The sequence below is a fragment of the Onychostruthus taczanowskii genome, unplaced genomic scaffold (genome assembly GCF_017590055.1).
Source record: "Onychostruthus taczanowskii isolate IOZ18803 unplaced genomic scaffold, ASM1759005v1 scaffold122, whole genome shotgun sequence".
Taxonomy (NCBI): domain Eukaryota; kingdom Metazoa; phylum Chordata; class Aves; order Passeriformes; family Passeridae; genus Onychostruthus; species Onychostruthus taczanowskii.
In genome coordinates, this window is record NW_024498374.1 from 917,117 (window position 1) to 942,319 (window position 25,203).

The following is a 25,203-nucleotide window of genomic DNA, read 5'->3' on the forward strand; positions in this document are numbered from 1 at the left end:
AAGAATCACCAACAGAGGCCCTTTCGGCTTGCAAAGCACTACTGTTTTGGCAAGACAGTGTTTTGTGATAGGTCTAGTAACAATTGGGAGAACCAAACAAACTTGTTTTCAGTAGATTAATTAATCGCTTATACAGAACAGTGATTCTAACCATACCATAATTTTGCACAGTGTAAATGTATCACCTCACCTTAAATATACTGCAACTTTCATTAAATGCCATAGAATCAGAGAATCATAGAATGGTTTTAGTTGGAAGAGGCATTAAAGATCATCTAGTCCCAACTCCCCTGCCATGGGCAGGAGAGATTGCTCAAATCTCCCTCCAGGTGTTGAAGTTCCAGGGACAGAGCCCCCTCTAAAATACTCTATGATTTATCTGATCAGGCATGACAGAGCAATTATGGCTTACACAGGTAGCAATGCAGGAAAGAACTTACAATTTTCATCTTGTGCAATGCACTGGAGAGGGATTCCAAAGAAAGATGTGTAGCTGTCATTGTACCACACTAACAGCTCAGTGCCCCTGGGGATATCTATACAAGCCCGGTAGAATATATTTGACCTAATCAAGAAAAAACAAAACATGGCATAATTTAGGAATAGACCATTCTCATCTTATAGTACATAATATTACAGTAGAAATTCATAGTTTTGGAAGCATTTCTACATATGATATCTAGTTATATCTGGTTATTTCCAGATAACTAAATGAATAACCTACTGATTGTTTTAAAACCAAATCTGTCATTAGAGAAGGACTTTGTTCGGGTAGCACAGGCTAACAACATTACAGACAGGTTGTATCTTGCATATATTAAATGCTAAGGTTTCAGATGGACAAAGATACTATAAAAATATGGGTATTTTCTTGCAATGTCTGTTCCAGGGGGATTTTACAGTGGCACTTTTTGCTGACACAGAATAACCATCTGAGTGGTGTACACAGATGAGCAAGTACAGCCATTTAAACAGCTTTGCATTTGTGAAATATTATATATTTGACAAATTCAAATCAATATATATATTTGTCATATATTTTAGGGTAGACAACATTTCTTTTGTGAAAAGAAATTAAATTGATAAATACATTCAGCAAGACCTTTGAGATAGCGTGAAGTGACCTTTCATGGCAGTAATATACCATCAAGAGATCTTGGGTTGTTGAGAAAAAACAGACTTTGACTTAGGGGAAATAAAACTGGGTTTAATTGGATCATGCAGTGCTAAAATCTTCTGCTACATGGAATGTGAGGGCAGTGCCAATGTTTAGTGTGTAAAAATCCGTGTTACCATAAGTGTGTATCTCATTGTTCCTGTGAGAGAAGACTGGGTATTTCTAGACCACTGAAGTGAGAACACAGGGGAGGAAAAGAAAAAAATCCTAACGTCTTTAGCATAAAAGCAGGAGCCTTATCCTGACCTTGCAGTGATGTAAATAGCTTCAGAGTGATACTTCTACAGTTAAGACATTTACATGGCAGCAAAAACTGTGCTAGATTAGAATCAGCCACAAGATAAATGTTATCAGTTTGCAGTGGGTTTTCCCTTATGCTTCACATGGAACAGTAAAACACACTCCTCTGAGATGGATAGAAATTCAATATATACAAGAAGAACAGTCCACACTTGCTGAAGGATTACATACCAAAGTGATACAGTCAAAGTACCAAGAAATGACCATTTTTTATAACCCCTTCTGTAAGGCAGAAAAACATCTATAGACCAAAAAAAAAAAAAGTTAGGCTTCAACCAGTTTTCTGAGTGAAGAATTGCTACAAACATTATTCTGAAGTTCAAGATAAAAGTGTTTAGGCTTGGTAGGCCTTAAATTTAGACTTTCTATAAAGAATTGGCTGTAGCAATGCAATTTGTTCCTTGTATAACACTGCAGACATAAGGAGAATCTTCTACCACATTTTTCATGGCAGTGAGATATGCACTTGTCAACATATTTTGTCACCGCAAAGTGGCTCTTGGCAATAGGATCATAAAGATCAATAAAAAAGTGCAGATTCTCAATATTTTACTAGCAGCTGCAAAAATTTCATTTATCTTGTTATTTTCCTCGCTTACTGCCACCCTGTCTCAGGAGGGCACTGCTAGCTAAGCAGAACGGTTTTCTTAGCCTTCTATGAATATCTGACAAAAACTCTCCCCTTTGTGTCTCCCCTTCATCTTCCCTCCTCCTCCTTCTCCTCCTCTCCTTCTCTCTCTCTTTCTTCCCAGAGCTTTGCATGTAGTTAATTCTTTCCACTGTTACATAAAAATGAAAATTGGAGCCACACTATAAATTACCATCATCTCTTAATTTGAGAAAAATTGAGTCTACTTTGTACTTCACCCTTGTAACATTTCATCTCTCAGTTTGGCTTCCCTTAACATAAACACAGCAGCCCAGCAAATGAATGTGCTAAAACCAAATGACACACTTTGCCGCTGAAAGAGCAGAACTGTTTTTGAGCAATGGGTGGTCTGTGGGGCTTGGAGTAGGCAGGGAAAAAAAAGTGTAAGTGTACACCGTCCCTTACAAGTGTGTAGAGCTTCCAAAACTCGCAGAAATCTCTGCACGCTGAAGTACATCAAAGGGATTTTTCCCTTTTCAGATAATATTTCCTTTGCTGACATGTATTTAGTATTGTGGTTGGATGACTCATAAAGATAGCTTCATGGCGTCCCAACGCAGTTGAAGCAGAACACATGCCAACAAACATTATTGTCAGCCTCAAAATAAAAACAAAACTTTCAGCTAAGGGTCAATCAATCAAGAGCACTTTGAAGAAAATTCCATTTAGATATTACAAATCATAACAGAATGAATTTAAACCAGCTGACTTTCTGTGAGGAGGACGTTCATGTACAATAAAAATTAGGCTGGTTTTTCAGTGTCCAACTTTTCTATTTTCTTACACTTGGATGCAGTCACTGGTGATGGATGCCAGTTTTTTAAATTGTGTTTTTGTAGTTCATTTTATAAAGATCTGAAGTAATCGAAAACAGATCAACAGAGGGAACTCTAAGTAAAAACTCCATCATGAAAGGAGAGCTGTAAAATCCACTTAATATTGACAGATGTGTAATGACTTTCTCATGTTCACTTTTCATTTAGTTTTGTCATCTACATATATATATGTACACATTTTTTTTTTAAATTTTTGTATATATACGTGCATACACACATCACCACATAGAGAAATGGTCCACAAGATACCTACAAAAATATTCTTTCATCACAACAATCTTTATTCATTATCCAGTGTGTTTCTTTAAAATCCTATGGTTTTTAGCTATAGATAGCAGATACCTAAGTATATAATAAAATATTTGTAGTGTATAAATAGGATTGTTATTTTTTTAACTGCAGCATTGTTTTGTCAACTGGCCAGAGAATAAAAAAGTTGAAAATGCAATTGAACAATTTTACCATTGTTAAATTGGATCCCTATGGGATAATCAAACTTTATATATTTCATTTTAACTTGCTTTTGTATGTTTTATTTTTAATTTTAAAGGTAGCTTAAATAAGTTTAAGATTTTTCCTAAATAAAAGAAACTCTGCTCTCTAAAGCAACCAGCAAAAATCATTGCTTGCTGCAACTGGCAAGCCTGGGGCATTCTTTGATGTGCTTCCTACCACATTTAATAAGGCCAAGCAGTCGCTTCTGATTCTAAGGCAAAAAGTTTGTTTATAGCTGAGATCATGTATTTATGTAGAGTGTTGTCTGGGTTTTCTGGACTTATTTGCAAATACAGAGTAAAATGTACCATAATTTCTTTACATTTTTCTTTGCATTTTGACTTTCTCTAGCCAGCAGCATAAGAGGTACAACCTTGGCTAGCAGGTGCACTCGACACAAGAGCTCGAGGAGTATGCACAGCTCGTGACTGACCCTCAGGATGCCTCTGGGTGCCACTTTTCCCCCTCCCCTATCACATGCACCCTTGTTAAGGGTGGAGAACTGCTTATGTTGGCTTGCCTCTGATGAGACTGTTTGAAAAAGTGCAGAGAGCTCTGTGTGGAGGGGTGGTCACACAAGCGACGCAGGGCTGCCCTCACTCCCTGAAGTTTCACCCCGTGCGTGCTGCCCCACGTGAGCACATCCTCCAAAGCTCTGATACTGTCTCTGCAATCAAAGGCAGCAGTACTCCTGATGGCCACAGTCTGATAAAACATTCTCATTTTGTGTCACTGGGTGAATCAAAAATCACTTTACCTGTACTGAACCACCGTTAAGTTCTGCTCCCCACAGTGCCTGGCACATCGGATGTACCTCATCCAGCTTGACTTACTGGGTTCTCCACCATCGATAAAGTGCTGCAGTGTCCCATCTTGGTCATATATCTGGGGGAGATGTCACAAGGTCAAGTAGTTAGAACAAATCATCAGCAATCATTTCCACTGCTTCACTGGTGTCTCTCTGTGGTTTTTCCAGGACTTTATTGCCATAAAGTTTGTCATCTGTGTACTGATACTTTTAGAAATATACATGAAAAAGCAGAAAAGTATTTTAGGGCATGCAAGTTTATCTTGTTGCTCTTATCAAGCCAATCTTTTAATATTAAAAATATTTGTGGTGTCTCAAAGATGTGACCATGTTTCCCAAAGAATATTTAACCTATTTTGACAAGCTGTCCTTAAATAATGAACTGCCAGATAAACAAGAAAATCTGGATGTAAAGTGTGCAATAAAATGGCTGGGACATCTGAGCAAGGGGCAGTAGCAATCCCTAAACAAGGATCCCTTCCTTCACTTCTCAGTTGCAGCAAGAGTATATACTTCAGCAGCCTTACACGATATGTTAGGGAGTCATAGGAGTCATAATATCAAACAAATGAGACTAGAAGGAAAAACGGAGTTGATGATGCCCTTTGCAGCTCCCTTGAGACAAACGATTTTTTTGAAGTACTGAATGAGAAACCAGTCCTCAGAGAATCGCTGTTTTCCTTAACATGACATCCCTCCTAAGGCCAGTTATGGTGATTTTAAAAAAGATGGTAATATGTTTCTATTCAAAAGTGGATGCTCCCTCTGAAGTCAAGAATAGAGTTGCTCTGGAGATTCTGAAATGAAAAGATAAATGTACCATGAATACCTACCCCCCTGACTGCTTAAAAATGTTATCTAGGTAGGTTTAATCCTAGTAAAAGCATGTGATCTCACAAGGTTTTTACTTGTTGCACAATTACTTTGGCAAACCTCACAAATACATCTGAACAATTACATGCCTATCTGAAGTAAATCTCATTTTCATGCCTTTTGCTCCTCTATGAACACCATTTGCTTTAATATCCATACCCCAAAAATGTCATTCCTTCTGAAATTGTATGAGCCTAAACTGATGTCTTCTTGAAAGTATTAATACTGCTAATTAAAGAAGAAGCACATTTATTACATGGAATTGAACATTTCTAGTATATACAGATTAACAATCTTGAATATCTATTTCAATATCAACAGAATAAACTCAGAAATTATGTGACTATATTTGATACTTATGTTTTTTTAAAAAGAAAGTTTCCCACAGTTCACACAAAAATATACATAGGAATCAAAATCTAGTTGTTTTCCTCCACCAAAGCAGAGTCTCAAATTCAGGAGCCAGCCTTGCTTTTGCTTTTGACCAAGAGGGACTCTGAGTAACCAGGAGGAATATGTCCATTGCAAGAGCAGGAGAGACACAGAAATCAAGTATCTATGGTGATCCTTATCCTTTTTTCCTGAGTGTCTGTGACAAGGACCAGGTGGAACCTGGCCAAATACTCCTGTGTTGGATAAGCAAGATGCTACTCCAACATAGCGATACCCCAACTGAGTAGAATAAAGTCAGAGAATCCGTAGTCCTCAGAAGTAAACAAATACTCCAATCCCAGTGATTAAGTTGATTTTTTTATAAATGGCAACATGCTGATTATCAGCAAGAACTTATTCTTATGTAAATATCTTCATGTATGTTGAATATGTGAGCAAAATATGCTATACTATAAAAATCTGTGAAGAAATTGGAAAAGTTCTGCAGGACGTCAGCCTATAAAAAGGAAGAGAAGGAAAAATTAATGACTAGCAGCACTTGGCTGAAACCATTTTGGCAATATCTGTGCAAACATTCTCATCAGTGTTTATTACCTATCTCTTTACATGCTGCTTATATGTCTTAACATGAGGCAAAAGCAATTCCCATAAATAAAGAGCTGATAACTTCCTTATCCCCAGATGATATGAAACAGGAAAGACAAAGAGGTCTGCCATAATCAGTAGTGACACTCATGTCTTGGCACACAGGGTCCTACCCAGAGCTTTGTACAAATAGACAGTCATTAAATGATATGAAAAATTTAAATCTGTCATGAAAATATAGGACTGGGTCTTTCCTGGACCTTGGTCTGGAATTGGAAGGACTGTTCTGTAAGACTAAGTATTTTCAAATACTTTATTCTGCAAGTACTGATGCACCAAGTGACACTATGCCCTCCTTTCCTAGGATGATATTACTGACATTGCTGCATAGTCATAATCTCTCCAACAGCATTCTTAGCCCTGTTCTTACAGGACTGTAAACCCATCTGTAAAGAAGCAGAAGCCCTAGGCTTGGCAGGTAAATAATAATACTGTGTTGAATCTGTTTGTCAAATTGCACAATACAGTTTAAAATCTGGAAAAAAACCCCAAAACTCAGATATGGCTATTATTTTTCATGTCACCGCCATGCAGAAGTTCTTATTCACTTTATAGTTATATAAATCAGGAAACCAATGAAGAAATAACTGCCTGAAGAAACCCTCATGAGGGAGTAAACCATAATCTGCCATAACAGAGAAAAAGCAAACCTGTAGCACAAGATGTGAACACTACATTAAACAATTGATATACATATTTACCCACATCTCTGTAACACATGCATACATCCTTAAACAGTCATACTATCTATTACAGAAAATACTGCAGAAACCTGTGATAAACTGGTGTTACTGGAAGCCTTTGACTAACTCACTTGATCACTACATCCATCTACACTGGCATATTTTTTCACACATTGCAATAGCCTCACAGCAAAATAGCATTTTGCAAGTGAGGCTATTGCAATGTGTGAAAATGCAAAGAAATTGGCCAAATTGGCATTTCTCCAAGTCCCTTCAGACTCTGCATTTATTTTTTCTGTATCTCACATCAGTCACTGACCCAAGTGGAAACGCAGTTAGTTGTTTCATTTTTCTACTTTGATTGCACTTGGAAATGTTACCTAAGCTTCATACTGGACCTTGATAACTGTTGGTTTTGCTGGGTATTAAGGGTTTGGTTTTTGTTGTGTTTTTGTGTTTATTTTGTAATGGAATGAATCAGATTGTGGAACAGACTGGAATCTGATAAAAGAAGTCTGCACTCTTCTCATATGACTTGCATTATGGTCCCCCTTAGCAGTTGCCTTATAGTTAATTATCTTCTTAATGGATTCTTGACTGTTTACAGATATTTTACTTGTATGTTGCAGATCAGGAGACTCAGAATATGATACATACTTCTCTTCTATGAACTTCTCCTCTATTTCATCCTTTGACTTCAGAATACAACAGAAACTGCTTCATTTTCCAGGAAAGTAAGTCCAAAGCATAGTTATCAGAATACAAGTCTTCCCTTTTCAGTATTTCCTGTTCCCTTCCTTTACACAGCTTTATTAAAAAATCGAGACATAAATAGAGGTCAGGTTCCTCTTCTAATGGCTGGATTGATTGAGGATAATTATTTGGAGGACATAGATACTTTAATGACAATTGTTAGAGCAACACACAATGGCAGTAATAACAACTTCAAAAGCACATTGCATGCTGTATAAGCGATGGTCTAAAATCTCTGAACAGCCATAACATAAATAACAGAAATAATATAAACATGAACCATCTAATATTTAAGCAGTCTTAAAAGACAAGGTGGAGTGCTAAAGAGACTTCTGAGAACCACCAATTACTTCAGTACTGATAGAGTCAGTATTGCTCACTTGGATCATCAGGGCAAATCTAATTCTAGTGCTAAAACTGTTGCTCTAGTTTCTGGTATAGCTGCCACAAAATTTTAGATTGAAGAAGTTCAAATGTGGCAGCAGAGCTGCAGAGAAAGCCAAGTTATGAAGCAATTAAAAACTATCTCACAGAAGCGACAGCAAGAGCAAAAACAGCTTTTTGAAGTTCTTTCCTTCCTATCTGTTACCTTCCCTTGTACTCTTTCCATGGCCTGCTATTACACCTTTAGAAATTCTTCCTGCATTTTATCTTTCTATTTAGTCAGGTAAGAAAGGTATTAACAGATAACTATTTGGCTGCTCGTTTTCACTTCAGGCAGACAAGAAATGGAGTGATCCTGAAAATAGAATGTTTCTTTGCAGATACATTTATACGGCAAAAGTAGCTATTAAAATATCTGTTTTATGTTGCAGGACATCAAAAGAGATGTGAAGAAAACCACAAAATATGCAAGAGTTAACTCTTACTGTTATAGAGATTCTTGCATTTTGCTGTTCACTGCTATTCATTGATATCATGTGCATAAAATCATAGAATTTTCAAATCACTTACTATGAGTCTTCTCCCTTCTAAAGAAGCTTTACTCTTGCCTTCAGTGCAAAGACAGCGAAGTTGTACCCAAAACTACTGGTAATATGGCAAAAAAGTTGTAACCAGGCGTGTTAGATGTGGTAGCATCCATATAAGTTATATGCTTTCTGTAACAGTGTACAAACCTGCAAACCACAGTTACACTGGAAGTTTCTTCTTTGCTAACTTGACATCAGAACTCAATAAGCTCTACACTGGGCAAATCTCACTATTGTGAGACCCTGCTTTTGATGTAAAAATAATACATCTTCTAAAGGTGTCTAACCTAAACAGAAGTTGAAAACAATTCCAAAAAGGATAATGGTTATAAACCTGGTTATTAAGCTGACAGTCTGTAAAAAGTGTGCAATTATAGAACCATAGAATTGCTTAGGTTGCAAAAAGACTTTTAAAATCATTGAATCCAACCCTTAACCCAGCACTGCGAAGCCAAGTAGGGTTAAAGTCCCTACATTAAGTCCCTAAGAGCCACAGCTACACTTCTTTAAAATACCTCCAGGGAAGGTGACTCTTTCACTTCCCTGAACAACCTGTTCCAGTGCTTGACAACCCTCTTGGTGAGGAACTTTTCCCTAACATCCCACTTAAACCTCCTCTGGCACAGTTGGAGGCTGTTTACTCTTTTCCTGTTGCTTGTTGCTTGGGGGACAATCCCAACTCACGTGCTCCTGGAACCTCCTTTCAGACAGTTGTAGAGAGCAATAAGGTCCCTCTAGTCCTCTTTTTCTCCAGACTAAACAGCCCCAGCTCCCTCAGTTTTTCCTCACAGGACTTGTGCTCCAGACCTTTCACCAGCTCCATTGCCATTCTCTGGACGTGCTGCAGCACCTCAAAGTCTTTTTTGTAGTGAAGGGCCCAAAACTGGACACAGGACTTGTGTGGTGTCACCTGTGCTGAGTGCAGGTGGAAAATCCCTGCCCTGCTCCTGCTGACCACACTACTGTGGACACAAACCAGGATGCTATTGGCCTTCTTGGCCACCTGGACACAGCTGGTTCATGTTCAGCTACTGTCAATCAGCACCACTAGGTCCTTTTCCACCAAGACATCTTTCCAGTCTCTCTGACCCCAGCCCCTACCATCATGTAGGGTTGTTGTGACCAAAGTGCAGGACCTGGAACTTGCCCTTGTTTGACCTCACAGACTTCGCCTCAGCCTGTCAATCCAGCCTGTCCAGATCCCTCTGCAGAGCCTATCCACCATCCAACAGATCGACACTGCTGTGTAAATTTGTGTCATCTGCACACTGACAAAGGATGCACTTGATCCCTACATCCATATTATGTATTGAACAGGGCTGTTCCCCACCACTGAGCCCTGAGGAACAGCACTTGTGACTGGCCACGAGCTGGATTTTGCACCACTCACCTCTATTCTTTGGACATGGCCAGCTTCAGTTTTTTACTTGAACAGTACAAACCATCAGCATCTAGTTTTTCCAGCAGAATTCTGTGGGAAATGGTGTGAAGGCTTCACTGAAGAACAGGTAGATAATATCCACAGCCTCCCCTCATCCATGAAGTATGCTACACTTGCACAGAAGAAGACCAAGTCATTCAAGCAGGACCTGCCTTTTGTAAAGCCATGCTGACTGTGTTCAGTCCGGGTTGTCTGCATGGTGGCACTCAGGATGATTTGCTCCATAATGTTCCCTGGCACCAAGACCACCCTTACAGGCCTGTTGTTCTCTGTGTCCTTCTTCCTGACCCTCTTGTAGCTGAGCTTTACATCTGCTGACCTCTGATCAACTGGAACCTCCCTGATGAGCCATGGCCACTGATAAATGATTGAAAATAGCTTAGTGAACTATTCTCCCAGCTCCTCAAGACTTGTGTCAACCCCATCTAACCCCACAGACCTGTGTCTGTCCAAATGGAGCAGATCTCTTACAATATTTCTGTCAATTACAGGGACTTCATTTGGCTTCCCACACCTGTCTTACAGCTGCTAACAGTCCTCTTACAGAGGACTGGTTATTCAGAGAAGAACTGGTCTTACTATTAAAAACTGGGGCAAAGAAGGTTCCTCAGATTTTTCTTCATATTTTGTCACTCTTTCCTCACGTATCCACCAAGGGGATTTTACTTGGTTCTCCTTAAGTTGCTACACAATTTACAGAAACCTTTCTTATTTTCTTCTACAGCAGGTAAATTCTACTTGGGCTTTGGCCCTTCTAATTTTGCCCCTGCATAACTTCATTACATCCTCTGAAGTTGCCTGTCCCTTTCTTCCAAAGGTCACAAACTCTCCTTTTTCCCATAACTTCCAGCCAAAGTTCTCTGTTTGACTAGGCTAATCTTTTTCTTCACCAATTAATCTTTTAGCATATGTGGACAGCCTGCTCCTGTTCCTTTAAGATCCTTAAGTCCTTCTTAAGACACATCTAACCTTCCTGGACTCCTTGCCAATCAAGACTGCCTCTCAAGGGACTCTGTCAGACAGACTCCTAAACAGGCCAGAGTCTGCCCTCTGGAAGTCCAAGATGGCAGTTCTGCTGATCTTACATCTCTGAGATTTGAAAACTCATTTTGTGACCATTGTGCTCATGACAGCCTCTGACCACCACATAACCTGTAAGTACTTCTCTGTTTGCAAGAAACAGGGCACATTCTATAGCTGACTCCCTCACCATGTGTGTTGGGAAGTTCTCTCCACACTCCACAATCATTCTGGATTTTTCCCCTCTACACTGTTCCATTTTCAGCAACATTGGCTAAATTGGGGTCTCCCAGGAGAACAAGGGATGACAATCATGAGACTTCTCCCAGATGCTTATAGAATATTTCACCTGCCTCTTCATCTTGGCTGTATGGTCTAAAACAGACTTCCACCAGAGTACCTCTTACTCATAAACACTCAATCCTGTCATCAACATCACCTTCTTTTGAAGGAAACGGCGGTATCTTCATTGAACTTTTTAAAAAATTCACTCTGCAGCATTTTACTTATTGTCTGCAATAAACTAGTACTGTAAAGTAAAGTTGAATACACATATGCTTTCTTAGAGGGGGGAAGAGCGTTAGGTGACATTACTAGTAGAAGACAGCTCTACAGCCAACAGAACAAATTACAAGGATGGTACCTTTCCCATAAAGCTGAAGAAATAGCTGTCTCTTTCCTGAAAAGCCCTGAAACTGAGATAAGTGAACAGTAAAATTCAGTGATTTGTCTTGCTTAAGGCAGTCATTGTTAAGCAAAAGGCCAATGAACTCCGGAGTTTATTATGACACGTATATCTTATTTATTTGTTAGTGCTTCTAATGATGTCAAACTGAAAGTAAACTGGATTGTAGCCTTGATGATTTGATAACTTACTCATTTAGGTTGGATTTTGTGTAGTGTACTGGTGCCTAGCAGCTGGCTTTGAAATCAGCACATTGCCAAAGGACCTTCTTATCTAGAAAGCTGGAAACATTCAGAAGATACTGCATGAACTGAATGAGAGAAGATACTAACAATTCATTGAAAATATTACATTTAAGGAGCATAGTTTGGGCTGAAAATCAAAATACAGCTGTGTTCATATTGATAGCAACAAGTGTTCAAAGAATGAACGCTTTTAGACTTTTAATGCCTTAATATTAGGAGCTGAGCATCTGCTTTAGGACAGGACGGCCCTTCTGTGTCTTCTCCTTGTTACACACTGAATGAAACAATCATGCATGTAACCATAACTTCTTTCTCACTTCTTTCACTAACTTGATGACCATGTAAGGGTATTCAGCAGACTTCATAAGAACTCTTTAGTCCCACTGTGTAAAAAAAAAAAAAAAAAAAATATAATGCAACTCAGAGACAAACTAAGATGCATGGAAAACTCTCCAAACACAGTTTAATAAAAATAAAAACTGATGTTGATTTATGGCAATAGTAATATTATATAATCACATCCTTTGCAAAAAAACACTTCTCAAACATTGAAATATTTTGTAAATTATGTGTTATCTTTTAGATTACCTGTACAGTCAACAGGCTGAACTCCCCAAATAAAGACAATTTTCATCATGTTCTGATAAATCCACTTTTGATATCTAATAAATATTATTGTTTCTGTAATAATCAACTATACATGTAAAACTTGTATGTAACAATAGTAGTATAGATGTCATCAACATCATTCTGCTGTAAGTGGAAATGTTTGGACAGGTTCCCTGTTCACTTGCATGGCCATTATTTCAGAAAGACATTAGTTATAAATACTTCTCATATGTTCCACTGTTTCTTGATAAGACTAATTGATTTGCTTTACCAGTTAAAGTATGTCTTCAGATTATTTATGGGCAGATAGCAGAATCAAAAATATAAATATGTTTCAGATAACATTCAAGCTCGTTGTCTTAGGAGGAGATAAGAATGGTTTGGTTTATTATTATGTAGAAAATTAAAGCCAGTTACTGTGGTCTTTATATCTATATGAAATAAGTCCATGTCAATAACTAGTTACTTACTTTGAAGTGCTTCTATTTTTATAATAATAATTGATGGTATCTCCTTGCCATGTAGAGAATGTAACAGTCCATTCAAAGAATGATTTTTCTTTGTTGTATTTGTATTACATGCAGTTTGTTTATACTTAGAATTATCATCAAGTTTTCCAAAGCAATTGACAGAATAGAAATCTGAAATAAATGAGCAAGGAGGAAATATCAGGAGGCCTCACTGGTTAAAGTCAAAGGAAAATTTTTGTCCGATTGGATGCAACCCCTCTGTGAAAAAGCACAGAAATATATCCTGACAGCCAACGGTCTTCTTTGAGTCTTCACACAATGCAAAGCAATTTTCTAAAATTAACCATATCTGATACAGAGCATACATCTTATAATGTCTACTCAGTGTTTTTCTCTTTAATCTAGCAGGCATCATCTAGCAAATTTTATAAAAGAGAATACTTGCCAAATAATATTAAAAGCTATTTAGTTTTAATGTTTCTCAAAGGATTATGGCATATGAAACTATAAACATTGGTTTGAACTGTCTGTGCTAGGTGAAAGGCTTCATCTCTCACTTAGACCTCAGTCCAGCAAACACTTCTGCACATGTTGTAGTCCCATTGATCTCAATGGGACTACTCGTGTGTGAAATCAAGCATCTGTGTAAGCAGACTGGGGCCTTATTCCAGAAAGTGTCATGAAAGCAATGCCCTGCTGATTATGTGGACTTCATAAAATTACTTTTTTTTAAGTCAAGTCTCTGTGGTTTGTTTTGACATTAGCCCGTGGAGGTCCTGGAATAGGAAAGAATTTCATGTAATGCAACAGTGTTACTCAACACCAGGGCAAAGAGAGGAAGACACAATGAGAGCAGAAAAAAACCTCCACACATGAAGCTGGAAACTTGAACACATGAAAACAGATCTGTAAAGCACCAGTGCTCTTGCAGTACCCACTGACACCGCAGGGCCTTCCTTCCCTGAGTGTGGTTTTGCACTCTCCTGACAGGTCCAGTGATAGGACAAAAAAAGTTGTGGTGCTCTAGCCACAAGTCATTCGGCAATGGAGACATTTTTGTTTAACATGTTATTTCTGCCCTGCTCACTACCCTGCCTTCCTCTGCAGCTCTGGTAGCAGAAGACCATGTGGAGGCAACACAGTGAAGTGGTTTCTTCAGTCTTTTCTAGGCTGGAGCATGAAGAGAAAAATGTTACCAATCTAGGTTCTATGGTAATTCTTCAGAAAGACTGTGAAAGAAACCAGACTAAAAATTGAAAGATGTTTAAGAACAGAGAGGCAAATTATCAAAGCTGAAATAACCCAGAAAAACGGTTATACCCGTTAACTGGTAAATGAAAGTCCTAGTAAATATAACAGGGAAGGAGTTACAAAAAAGGGTCCAATACTGAAAACCCTCATTCGACTGAAAGAATCAATGAACTTACTCAGAAATAAAGCTCCTAAAACTATATTGGGAGCTGGAGAATCAATACAGTTTCAGTGATTCTTTCTTGCTCCCAGTGCCACTGAAAACAGAGCACTGTTTCCTTTAGGTAAGGTAATGATAGAACTTAGGCTGTTTTCTTGAGGTTCTCAAAACCATTAGACATTGAAAAGTGAAATTAAAAAGTGTTTGTTTGATTTGTTTGGGTTTTTTTTTCATTCCTTTGCACAGCCAAATATCCCAGAATGATTTTGGCAGATTTAATCACTCAGCATCAAGCTAGACAAAGCAGCTGAAACAAGTGAGCATGTATATACTCCTGGGGTGACTCAGAGTCATCCTCAGAGAAATCACTCTGGACCAAAAGAAACTCATAAATGGAAATCATTCTAATTTGCCTTGATTCTTACACATAAGAAAGAACAAAAGTATGGAGGGTCTGCTCTTCAAATTAAAGGCTTACCTTGCTTGTAAGAGGAAGCTGATGGCCCAAGAATGGCATCATTCCTATAATTTCTGTAAAGCCCTCTTTCAAAACACTGTTCCAAACTGTGTTTTCATAGTTTTGTGAATGAATCAGTAGTTCTAGAGAGGTAGCAGATCTTAGATCTACAAACCCCAGACTCAGAGCTTAAGGATATTTTCAGACATACTGAAATATGGTGCGTAGAACATATGGCACAATTATCATTCTGTAATTGACTTTGGTTTCAGTTAACAGCAGGTGGGCTTTTTATTGTTTTCTTTACCTGTAGGATTTTTTAAAGCTCTGACGACATGCTCCTTTAAGCATTTTAAGAACTAGATAATAACCTCTCTTTTCGAACACAGAACTGCTTGAGATTCTAAGGGATCTGCAGAGAGAGAGTCATGAGGATGGAGCCACTCTTCTTGGTGGTGCCAAGCAAAAAGAGAGAGGCAATGGTCAGAAATAGATGTACAGAAGTTCTACATGAATAGGAAGAAAATATTTTACCATGAAGGTGACTGAGTATTAGAGCAATGAGAAGAACCAAGAGGTTACAGAGTGTTCTTCTAAGGAGATATTCAAAAGCTGTCTGCACAAAATCCTGAGTAGCATGCCCTCCTTGAACAGGGAGGTTGAGTCATGTGACTCAAATGGTCTCATCCAACCTTTTATAAAAAATCCCAACCCTAATGCAGAAACGCACTGCATGTGAAAATACTCTCTGAAAAGAAAGCCTGTCCTCAAGGAGCCTCCTCTTCAAGAAATGTCAAGAGCATCACTTTGTTCTAAATATGTATTGCTGCCTAATGTAATGGTTGTGATCACTGACAAGGGTTTGTTCCTGCACTAGGGAAAGACTATATAGTTATATTCAGATGTGTAAGCTTAAATTCAGGTTAAGTGTGTAAAGTTAAGTTCAGGTGTGCAAATTAGTGTTTCTGGTGGGTTCAAGTATTCCACTAAAACTCCAAGACAAGCAGTTATCCTGGGCATTACTTGGGAATTATATTACTTGTCAGCCCTGTCTGTATGTCTTAGATACTTTCCAGGATTTAAAATTCCACTAAACACCTCCATTCAGGCACTTGAATTGCTCTGCAGATGCCTGGGTTTAGCTCCTAGCCAGAAAATGGTTTGTCACATGGCTTACAGCAACTACTTAAAGTCTTGATCCTGCGGCTGTAGAAAACAGGGATTTTGATAACATTTTTTCTGCACCATTTGCTTATCTTCACTCTGAGTTTGTAAGTAAATATGGATAGGGACTGTGTTTACAATGTATGTGCAGAACATTATCACAGCAGAGCACCCATTTACTACTACAATACAGACTCCAAAGATAATTCTTTCAATCCTTTTTTAAACTTCTCATTAAGACTTACCATAAATGAGGAATTTCAGTAAAAATTACATACCTTAGGAAATATACTTAATTCCTTTGTGAGTTTTAAATAATGAGACACAGTGATATTTTTAGTTTGGAATATTTTGGAATGTCTGGAATGTCAAGTTCCCCAGATGATGATTAAAAGGTCAAGTAATAAAGTATATGATAAACTGTGCCTGAGATTCCTCATAAAACAAATGAGTAATGGCTGTACAAACTGTATTGCCATGTTTTCATATCAAAAAATTCCTAGAGTCTATTATTCCTTCAAATTTGTTAAATTATAGGATTGCCAGAAAAAAATAGCCCAGGAATGGCTAATTTGCAGCCTACTTTGGGCTGAAGTCAGAGCAAATGAAAGGAGTGCAGTAAGGAGTAGTGCTGATGTTGCTGGTGGACGTCATAGCGGAGAATGTGAAAAGGGTTTTTTTCATTCCCAAGTGCAGGTCTGGTGTTGGTAAGTATCACACTAAGTTTCTTTAGAAGTGTGTTTGTTTCTGTGAGGATTATAACATTAGATTAGAACATTGCTTGAGACACAATCACAGGAGCCCTCCAGAGCTGTCAAGCATTTGGCATATCTCACTTATCTCTAAGGGTGGCAGGGGCCATCAATACAAAGTGGACCATCAATCAATATGGGGTCTTCTTCAGACATTGCCTGTCAGCTGATCAGAGGAAGACTTTAGGGAATCAGTTCTCCATTATCAGGATTTGGTCTGTGATCAGAACAAGCCACTAAACCTTTTACTTTTCACTTGGCAAAAACATACACACTGGAAAAAAGTCCTGACAGTTCATTCATTTTGCTTCATCACTGGAGCCAGATGATGTTTGACTGGGGAGACCCACCCTCTTTGATGTTGTACTCTTTTGAGAGTGCCCTGCTGTGAAGAAAATTTTCTCCTTCCAAATTAAAGAGAAATATTTCTGTGTCCAGCTGTTAAATGTGACGTTTGCCATTTTTCAGTGCACTGGCTTTGTGCCATCTCGCAGGCTGTGTTTCAAACCTATCTTTTTCCTTTCCCCTTCTCAGCAGCAATATCCACAATGTGTTAGTGTCTCCAACTTCTACATACATCAATACCAAAAGGGAAAATACAAGTAATGCTGCATTTCTCTGAACTACAGCAGCAATATTTACATGCCTCTTCTGATTTTTTTAATTAAAGCCAGCAATCCTTCATGCAATGAAGGATAAAACCCTTAAATATGATCTATGGAAAGCTGACTTCAGTTTCATTTTGATTGCAATAGGCAAACCATGCCGAAGCAAAGCCTTAGTAGAAAACATTTACTGGTTAAATGAGTGTGGCTATTACTAAAACTTGTTTTGTGTCCACATCAAAAAAATGGCACCCATTCAGCAGCCCTGGCTCTGTTTAAATTAAGACAAACTTCTCATGAAATCTTGAATAAATATTTAGTTTTATGTAATCAAGAAAATCTGTCTCTTCTCGTATTTATTAAGTGTAATTTTTAGAGTTATAAAAACGACTGTCACCAACTGTGTATACAGTAAATAAAGGGTGAAATCATCATTACAACATTTTGCCTATCCATTGAGGTGGATGAAATGCAACAGGTTCCAAATATTCTTCAGTTCAAGCTCTCCATAATCCTTTTTATTTGCATATTTGCTGATACAGAAAAGGATCAATGTTTGATGGATTTTGGCAAAGTCATTATTACAAACCTGTGTTCTGTAATTAATCTCAGACTCTGACCAGCAAATCTGAATAACTGCTTATGTACTCATCACATCTTCATGCTGTGAAAATTAAAACCTGACCGAGACCATCAAAGAATGAGAACGGAAACACTTAATTTAGAAAATTACATGAATGGTAAAAAAAAACAAAGCACTTCCCCTTTAGGTAATCACTTTGTAGATCCATGCCAAAAAAAGAGTATATTCAGATAGATTTGATCTAGAAATAAGTGGTAAAGATGCTCTTAATCTGGACTACAAGTAACTCATGGACACATTTTCTTTTAAATTTTAGAATTATACAGGTTTACAAATAAATATAAATTAGCCTCTGTCCAGAAGGCTAGCAGAGAGCCAAGCTGCATTCTGAGGGGCTTCAGGCAGTTCTGAAAAGCTGTCTGGTATGTAACAAAGGCAGTGCTGGGACTGGAGATGCCCAAGCAACACAGAGATGCTGGCTTGTAGCGGTGCTGGCAATTCAACAGCATGCTTACTTGTTCCTGGAGTGAATCAATCACTGCCACTCCTAAAATTGCAAGCAGCACATATATACTCTACAAATGGTACATTTGGATCTCTGCATTATGCTGGTTCCATTATCCTGGTTCCAAAGAGGCGACCTTGTTATATGAATATAATTTATGCTGCTATGGTCCTTCTCTATCCTTATTTCCAAATTAATAAAGAAATAATTTTCTTATTGATAATTGTAACTTCCTCTTATTTAGCTAACCAATGTTATCAAAATTTTCTTTACTTGCCTCTAGTCTTCCATCAACTGTTTCATCATGTTCCTTTTTTCTGTCCCTCAATCTATCAGGTGGCAGAAAAACACCCAAGAATACCTCATTAGAGTGAAAATGAAGGACTGATTCCAAAGACTTGTGTTGCCTCTTTCACTATTATTTTCTGCATTATTCTCTTTCACTTTTAAAAACATATACCTTTCCTTCATCCTTCCAGCTTTTCTCAACTCTCCTCTCTGTGCCAAAAATAATTTTCTGTAAAAGGGAAATTTTTGTCCCAAACAGGTATAAGTGAAAATGTATAGGTGGCTTATATAGGCCAACACAGATGAAGCAGAAATAGTCAAGCATTTTGCGTAGCAAATCTGCTGGCCTTAAATGAGCACTTTTTTACAAAGAAACTCAAGGTAGATAAAATAATTTGAAACCAATAGAACCAGTGATTGAACCATCTTGAATATTTTAACAGTAAAATGGTTTATGCAATGCAAGTTTTATTTTTGCTCAAGACTAAATTAAAAAAAAAAAAAATCAGTTATTCTGATAGTTTTCCCACATGCTCAAAATTTAATACAAAGGGGAAATTAACAATTTTTTAGCAAGGCCGCCTGTAAAATTATTTTGCTGGATCTGTTCAAAATCTCACAGTGGTTGTAAAGCAATAACAATAACAAAATATTTTGGAGCAAGTGTTTTTATTTTGGCAGGTATTTTTCAACTTGAATTATTTCAAGAATTTATAAACCAAAATATAAAATTTTGTTGTAAGCTTAGTGTGACTTAAAAATTAAAGGAATTTGGAACAGAGAAATACATATTTTAGAGAATGTAGCTACTTCATATTTAGATCATTTTGAACTGTTTTTCCCTAACTTTTATTCATGAGAAATTTCCATGAAACAAGCATTTTTTTGACAAAGTTTTCTTTTCTGAGCATTTACTTGAAAACAAAATTTCAAGTTTCACTTGGGAAAATCCAACAATTTGTAAGCAGTTATCTGGTGTACCCCAATTAAAGACACACATAAAAAACCAGTCATGGCACCTAAGATCTTGCAATCTAAAAGGGACAGATAAGGCTAAATTAATAGAGAGACACAGAAAATGTGATGAAAGTGTAACCTTTCTCCACTCCTTCCCTGTATCTTTCTCCCTCATGCACAATCACAAAAATTCTCTGCCTAAATACAAAAAGAGTAACAGGGAGTACGACTTCACAGTTTTCCTGAGTTAAGCAGGAATAGCCATGCTTCCCCTGTGCCTGATAGAAAAACTTTGGTTTCCCAGCGGAGTACAGACCTCTAGCAGCTCCCTCCTAGTCCTGTGGAAAATAAACCCTGGATGTATCTGCAGGCAGGTTAAAATCTGAGCCCTTTCCTGGACAGCTGGTATCCCCTGACTGCCGGTACACGGGAAGGCAGGCAGTGTAAGTCGGATGTATATTACTCCAGGCACCTGAGGGCAAAGGGAATACATGCTAAAGAAAGGGCAGATAAACTAAACAATGTAGAAAATAGATACTTTTGCAAGGGGTTCCTCAAGAACCCCTTGCTGATAGTAAACAAATGAGTCCTAATTCAGCTTCTTTTTAATGCCTCACAGACTGTATACTTACTGTATGTGGTTGACTTACCAGGCTGGTTTGACCATTATATTTGTAAGATGAGAGTGTATTAAAAATAACTGTGAGCCAATTCTCAGCAATACCCTCAGATTAACTGTTTTCAAAGAATTTGATGAAGCTGTAATAAAAATCAACTTATCTGGAGAAAGAAGCACTTCTTGTTCTCAAATGACAGATTACGGTTTCACGCAAGCATGAATATCCTAGAGCTCACCCCTTTTAATAAGGAGTCTTTTAAAATACATAAAATATTTGTCCTAATGAAGTAATGGTTTCCTAAGGTTTTGCTTCTTTTCTCTACTGCCTACAGTTTTATGTCTTTGTTGAAATGTGTCACTTCTTAAATTACGATGTTTTCCTAAGTCTACTATATTCTTTTTCTAACCCACACTAAGAAAGCACAATTGTCAGTCATTATGTTTTGAGGGCAAACTGACCTCCAACATATTGTGGATAACGTACATTTAATATTTTATAGTTATTCTGAAAACATTCCTAAACTCAAAATCCTTGGTTGCTTAGTATCTTCAACTCACTCCACCTAACAACAGTAAACTAAAGAGGCCAATGTTTTTTGCAGAAAATCAAAGTAAAAGGTGAGAGGCAAAGCTCAAAAAGTGCTTCAACTTTTAGGGAGTCACTGTTACAGAGTCACTGCCAACTTCAGATAAGACACTGTACCGAGACAGCCCAAAGAGCTGCTGCAATTCCAGGACTCTCATCTTAGCCTGTTCAAATTTGTCTAAAAATTCTCCAAGAAACTGGGAGTATAGGAGGAGTGAGACAGGAGAGGTTAATGCACTGTGATTCAAGCCTCAGCTGGCTCATTCTGTCAAGAAATACTGAGGCTCCTCCAACAGAATATGATAGTGTGTCACTGTGGTAGATTTTGCTTCTTTTTCTCAAACACTTTTCATTCTCCAGTAGAGAGCAGAGAAGGATCTGAGTTACTCCAGGCTTCAAAGGAAAGACATTTATTTTGTCCAGATAAGTAAATTGTCTAGTAATCCCAGGTGGCATCTGGATAGGAAATATATTATACTTACTAGAAAATTGAGCAAATCCTTGGAATCAAGGATGAATAAACAAACTGACTGAGAGGAAAAGACACTTACCAGAGTCTTAATAATGAGGTACATTCAGGAGCATTCCATACTTTAAAGGGTAGTTTTGCAGTGAGCGTGACTAATGAGGCCTGGTTTGTGTGTGGATGTGTGTGTCTTTTGTCCCCAAAACATTCATGGCTGCAATAATCTCCACTTTGATACTGATTCCAGTGTACGATACACTGATATGTAAATACTTTTCTGTTGTGTGTGCACTTAGTACTGCTGCTATCACTGGAAGTTCAGCACGCATAAGAACAAAATGTGCAATTCAGTCTGTCTCTGTGAGTGCAGGAGGAGCAGGGTCCTGGGGCACCGTGTTGTGCAATGTGCAAGTAGAGATAGCTGTATTGGTGACTGAAATTGCTCCCAAAAATATCCAGTAGTTTTTGCTCAACAGTGAGACATAGATTGGGTCACTGAGCTTTGCTGAGCCGCAAAGGGTTTTCCTTTCTTGAAAGCGGCCCAAAAGCAAGTAACTTCTTCTAGATGTCACTTTGTGAAATGTGAAGTAGCAAGAAGGTGAAATCTGGAAGGAGAGAAAAGTCCTGGTGCACAGTTTGCACATGCTCACCAAACCTCATATGTTTTACCAATAGTGCAGGCAATAGGTCCAGATTGCAGATATTGTTTTCTTCAATCTCTGGGAATTTAAACTGCTCCATATTTGGAAAAGTACAGTTGCCATGACAATACCAAAAAGAGTGTGCCCTGTATGTTTTTCATATTTGACTTCACTATATATACAGGATATCCTGTATTATACACACTGTCTGGCACTTCTAAAAGACAAAAATTACATTTCCTGTTTTCTTCTCTCTTTTTTTTTTCCTACTTTTTCCACATTTCAGGAGATTTACCTTCTTACCTACGATACCAAAAGGAGTGAAAATGCAGGAGCAATTACTGTATTCCTACCAATATAGTTCTGACTCTTAATTAAATTCATTCCAATCTCTACAGGTAAATCATTAGCAATAACAGAGTTAAATTGTACATACTTTCTATAATAATAAAATTTAAATGTCATGTTTTGTGACATTTTCTCAATCTAAAATGTGTTTTGTCCAAAAATGTTCAAAATCAACAGTGACCAAAATAAACCCTCAGATTCTATTGGTGTTTTGAACACTGTGACTATAATCTGAATGAGACCCAAAATTGTACTACTATGAGCAGCTCTGAACACAAACTTGCATGGAAGTTCTACAAACAGTGTCAAAAGGCATCATGCTCCACAATGCAGAGCATCTGTATTTCAGTCTTTTAATTACAGTGTAAATCCTCTAGAAGTGCAATAATAACCAGCAGAAGCAGATAGCTAGCAGATTTTTGAATTATAGTGGTGATGGGAGAAAAAGCAGGAAGACCTCACCACACTTATAACAAATGACTGCAGCACTTTTCACCTGTAATATTACAAAGATGTATCGCAATTCCCATTTTACACCTGATGTAAACCATACCATTAACGCTGCAACTCTACTTAAACAGTCTGTCAACTTTAATGTTACATCTACATATACTGTTGACATAAATGAAAAAAAAAATCCAAACCTCATCACATATGTCATTCAGATAGTGAATATACTCAGTTCTGAAATTTGTATTGATTTAATATCCTTGAGAATAAAAATAAACAGGACTCAAAAGATCCATCATGATGCAATTATCCAAAGTTTTCCTTTTAAAATGCATATCTGCTTGGTTCCTGACAAAACAATTTTAACTGTAAATTTGCAAATGTCTCTGTTATAAAACTGCACAGATCTGAACTATAATAGTCAAAGCTCAAATGTTTTATAAATACATTTTAAATATGGCATTAATATAAAAATCCCATATCTTGCAAACAAAAAACTCCATCATGTAATTTTGAACTTCTTCTGACCTTCTGATGGCTACAATTGAGAACAAATGTTACCCAATAAATACATTGGCAGCCTTTTATTTGCAAAAAATAGGGCAATTAATTTAAGCAGCCTTTGTTTTAGTGAATATGTCAGATGTATTGCATAGGAAAAGATACCAGTCTTTCATATATATCAGTCATAATCAGAGATTAAAAGCCTTACTGATTTAGAGCATATCTACACTGCAATCAAAGTGACTGGGACTGGTACGGACAAGTCTGTTTTCTGGGTGTAAATTAGTTACCTAGGTCGTGAGAGTACTTTTGGCTACTTTCTGTGCCTCACTGAGACTTTGCTGTCCTGTGGTAAACTAATTTCCTTGAAAGAAAAGGTATAAATAATTTTTATCATCTCAACATTGAAGTGACTACTGTAGTACACTGTTTACTAGAAAAACAAAACCACCTTCTCTATACAAATACATTTATTAGTAAATGTATAGAATCATATCAGTCTTAAAACAGTTAGCCACCATTATGACTACAAAAGCATGCTGTCAACTAGTCGGGAGTTTGGGGTTTTCTAATTTTCCAGCATTCTTTCAAAAATATACTTCTCCTTTTTTTTTTTTTTTCCTTTTTTTTTTTTTTTCCTTTTTTTTTTAAATTAAATATACAGCAGTAACAGCAGTTTTTAAGAGAGCTGTGATTTCTAAGGCTGCTGAAAGCTGCTTCCCTAAAATGACCTTTCCTACCCAATAAATGATTACAGCAGGGCAAAAGGAAAAAAAAAGCAAAAGGGAAAACCCACATTTTTTGGTCATATTGCTCACAAAACTGTTGGCAAAGCTTTTCAGACACATGCTCAAAACTTAAAATAAACAAATACGTAAATAAATAAAAGTGTTCCTCTTCCACTCAATTTCAATTTCAAGACTTGACAAACTGGCACATCTCAAGCCATTTTATGGAAGCTTTGAGATAATACGTGGTGGCAAGAATAAGAGAATGTCTGGAGCACGGGATACCACTGCCTGAACTGCAGAAAAATCTTGACATTACAAGTGGCAGCATAAAATAGTGAAACCTGGTGAGTCTAACTATTTCATCTCTATCAAATGGAGGAGCAAAAAGCCTTTATTGGAGACCAGAGGCTCTAATTCCTCTGCTTGGAGATGGGCCAAGGGAAGACATGGTTTCCACATGGAAGGTGCAGTGGCTCCAAAGGTCCGTCACTCCGTGTCAGAGCCAGGTGGGTCTGGGAGGGTAGGGGGGATTCTGGTAAAACAGCTGTGTCTCTCCTTGCTGACCTTTTCTCTCCAGTGACACCACGCTAGATCAGCCAGCGGGCCCTGCGTAAACCCAGCCTTGTCCCGTGGCGTGACTACCTCATGGGCTCTCCAAAGGCTGAGGATCTTTCTCTTAACAGTGGAGAAATAGTTGCTGTCAAAATTAGGTCTTTGGGAGGCAAAACTCACTCAGTCTTTGCCTTCCAGCAAAGTCTAATTAGAAATTCTTAATTAGAGAGAAAAATGGCATCATGCTCACACTAGTATGAACTGACAGGAACTGAAACACAAGAGAGAGTACAGCGCATCTGCACAGGCACTCAGAGAAATGATTGTGTGAAACTATATAACAGTGTCATCTAGTGACTCAGGCCATAATCTTATTATCCTGACAGTGTAACCAGCTACAAGGGAGGCCAGTTTTTACCCTGCTGAAGGGAGCTGTGCCCACACACTCTACTGACACTTGGCATTCAGCTGTGGCAAGATTCACAAGCAAACTGAGAGCACGCATACATAAATAGGACATTTGCAAACAAT

General features: G+C 37.8%; 1 protein-coding gene across 1 annotated transcript in view; it reads right to left on the reverse strand.

The window, feature by feature from the left end:
• The window catches only part of PRDM6 (PR/SET domain 6), a 73,651-nt gene that overhangs the window by 20,648 nt on the left and 27,800 nt on the right, over positions 1 to 25,203 (reverse strand). The window contains exons 3-4 of the mRNA XM_041395975.1: positions 4,215 to 4,342; positions 441 to 565 (exon numbers count right to left, since the gene is read on the reverse strand). Of these exons, the coding sequence (XP_041251909.1) occupies positions 441 to 565; positions 4,215 to 4,342 (253 nt within the window). The remainder of the gene's footprint in view (positions 1 to 440; positions 566 to 4,214; positions 4,343 to 25,203) is intronic.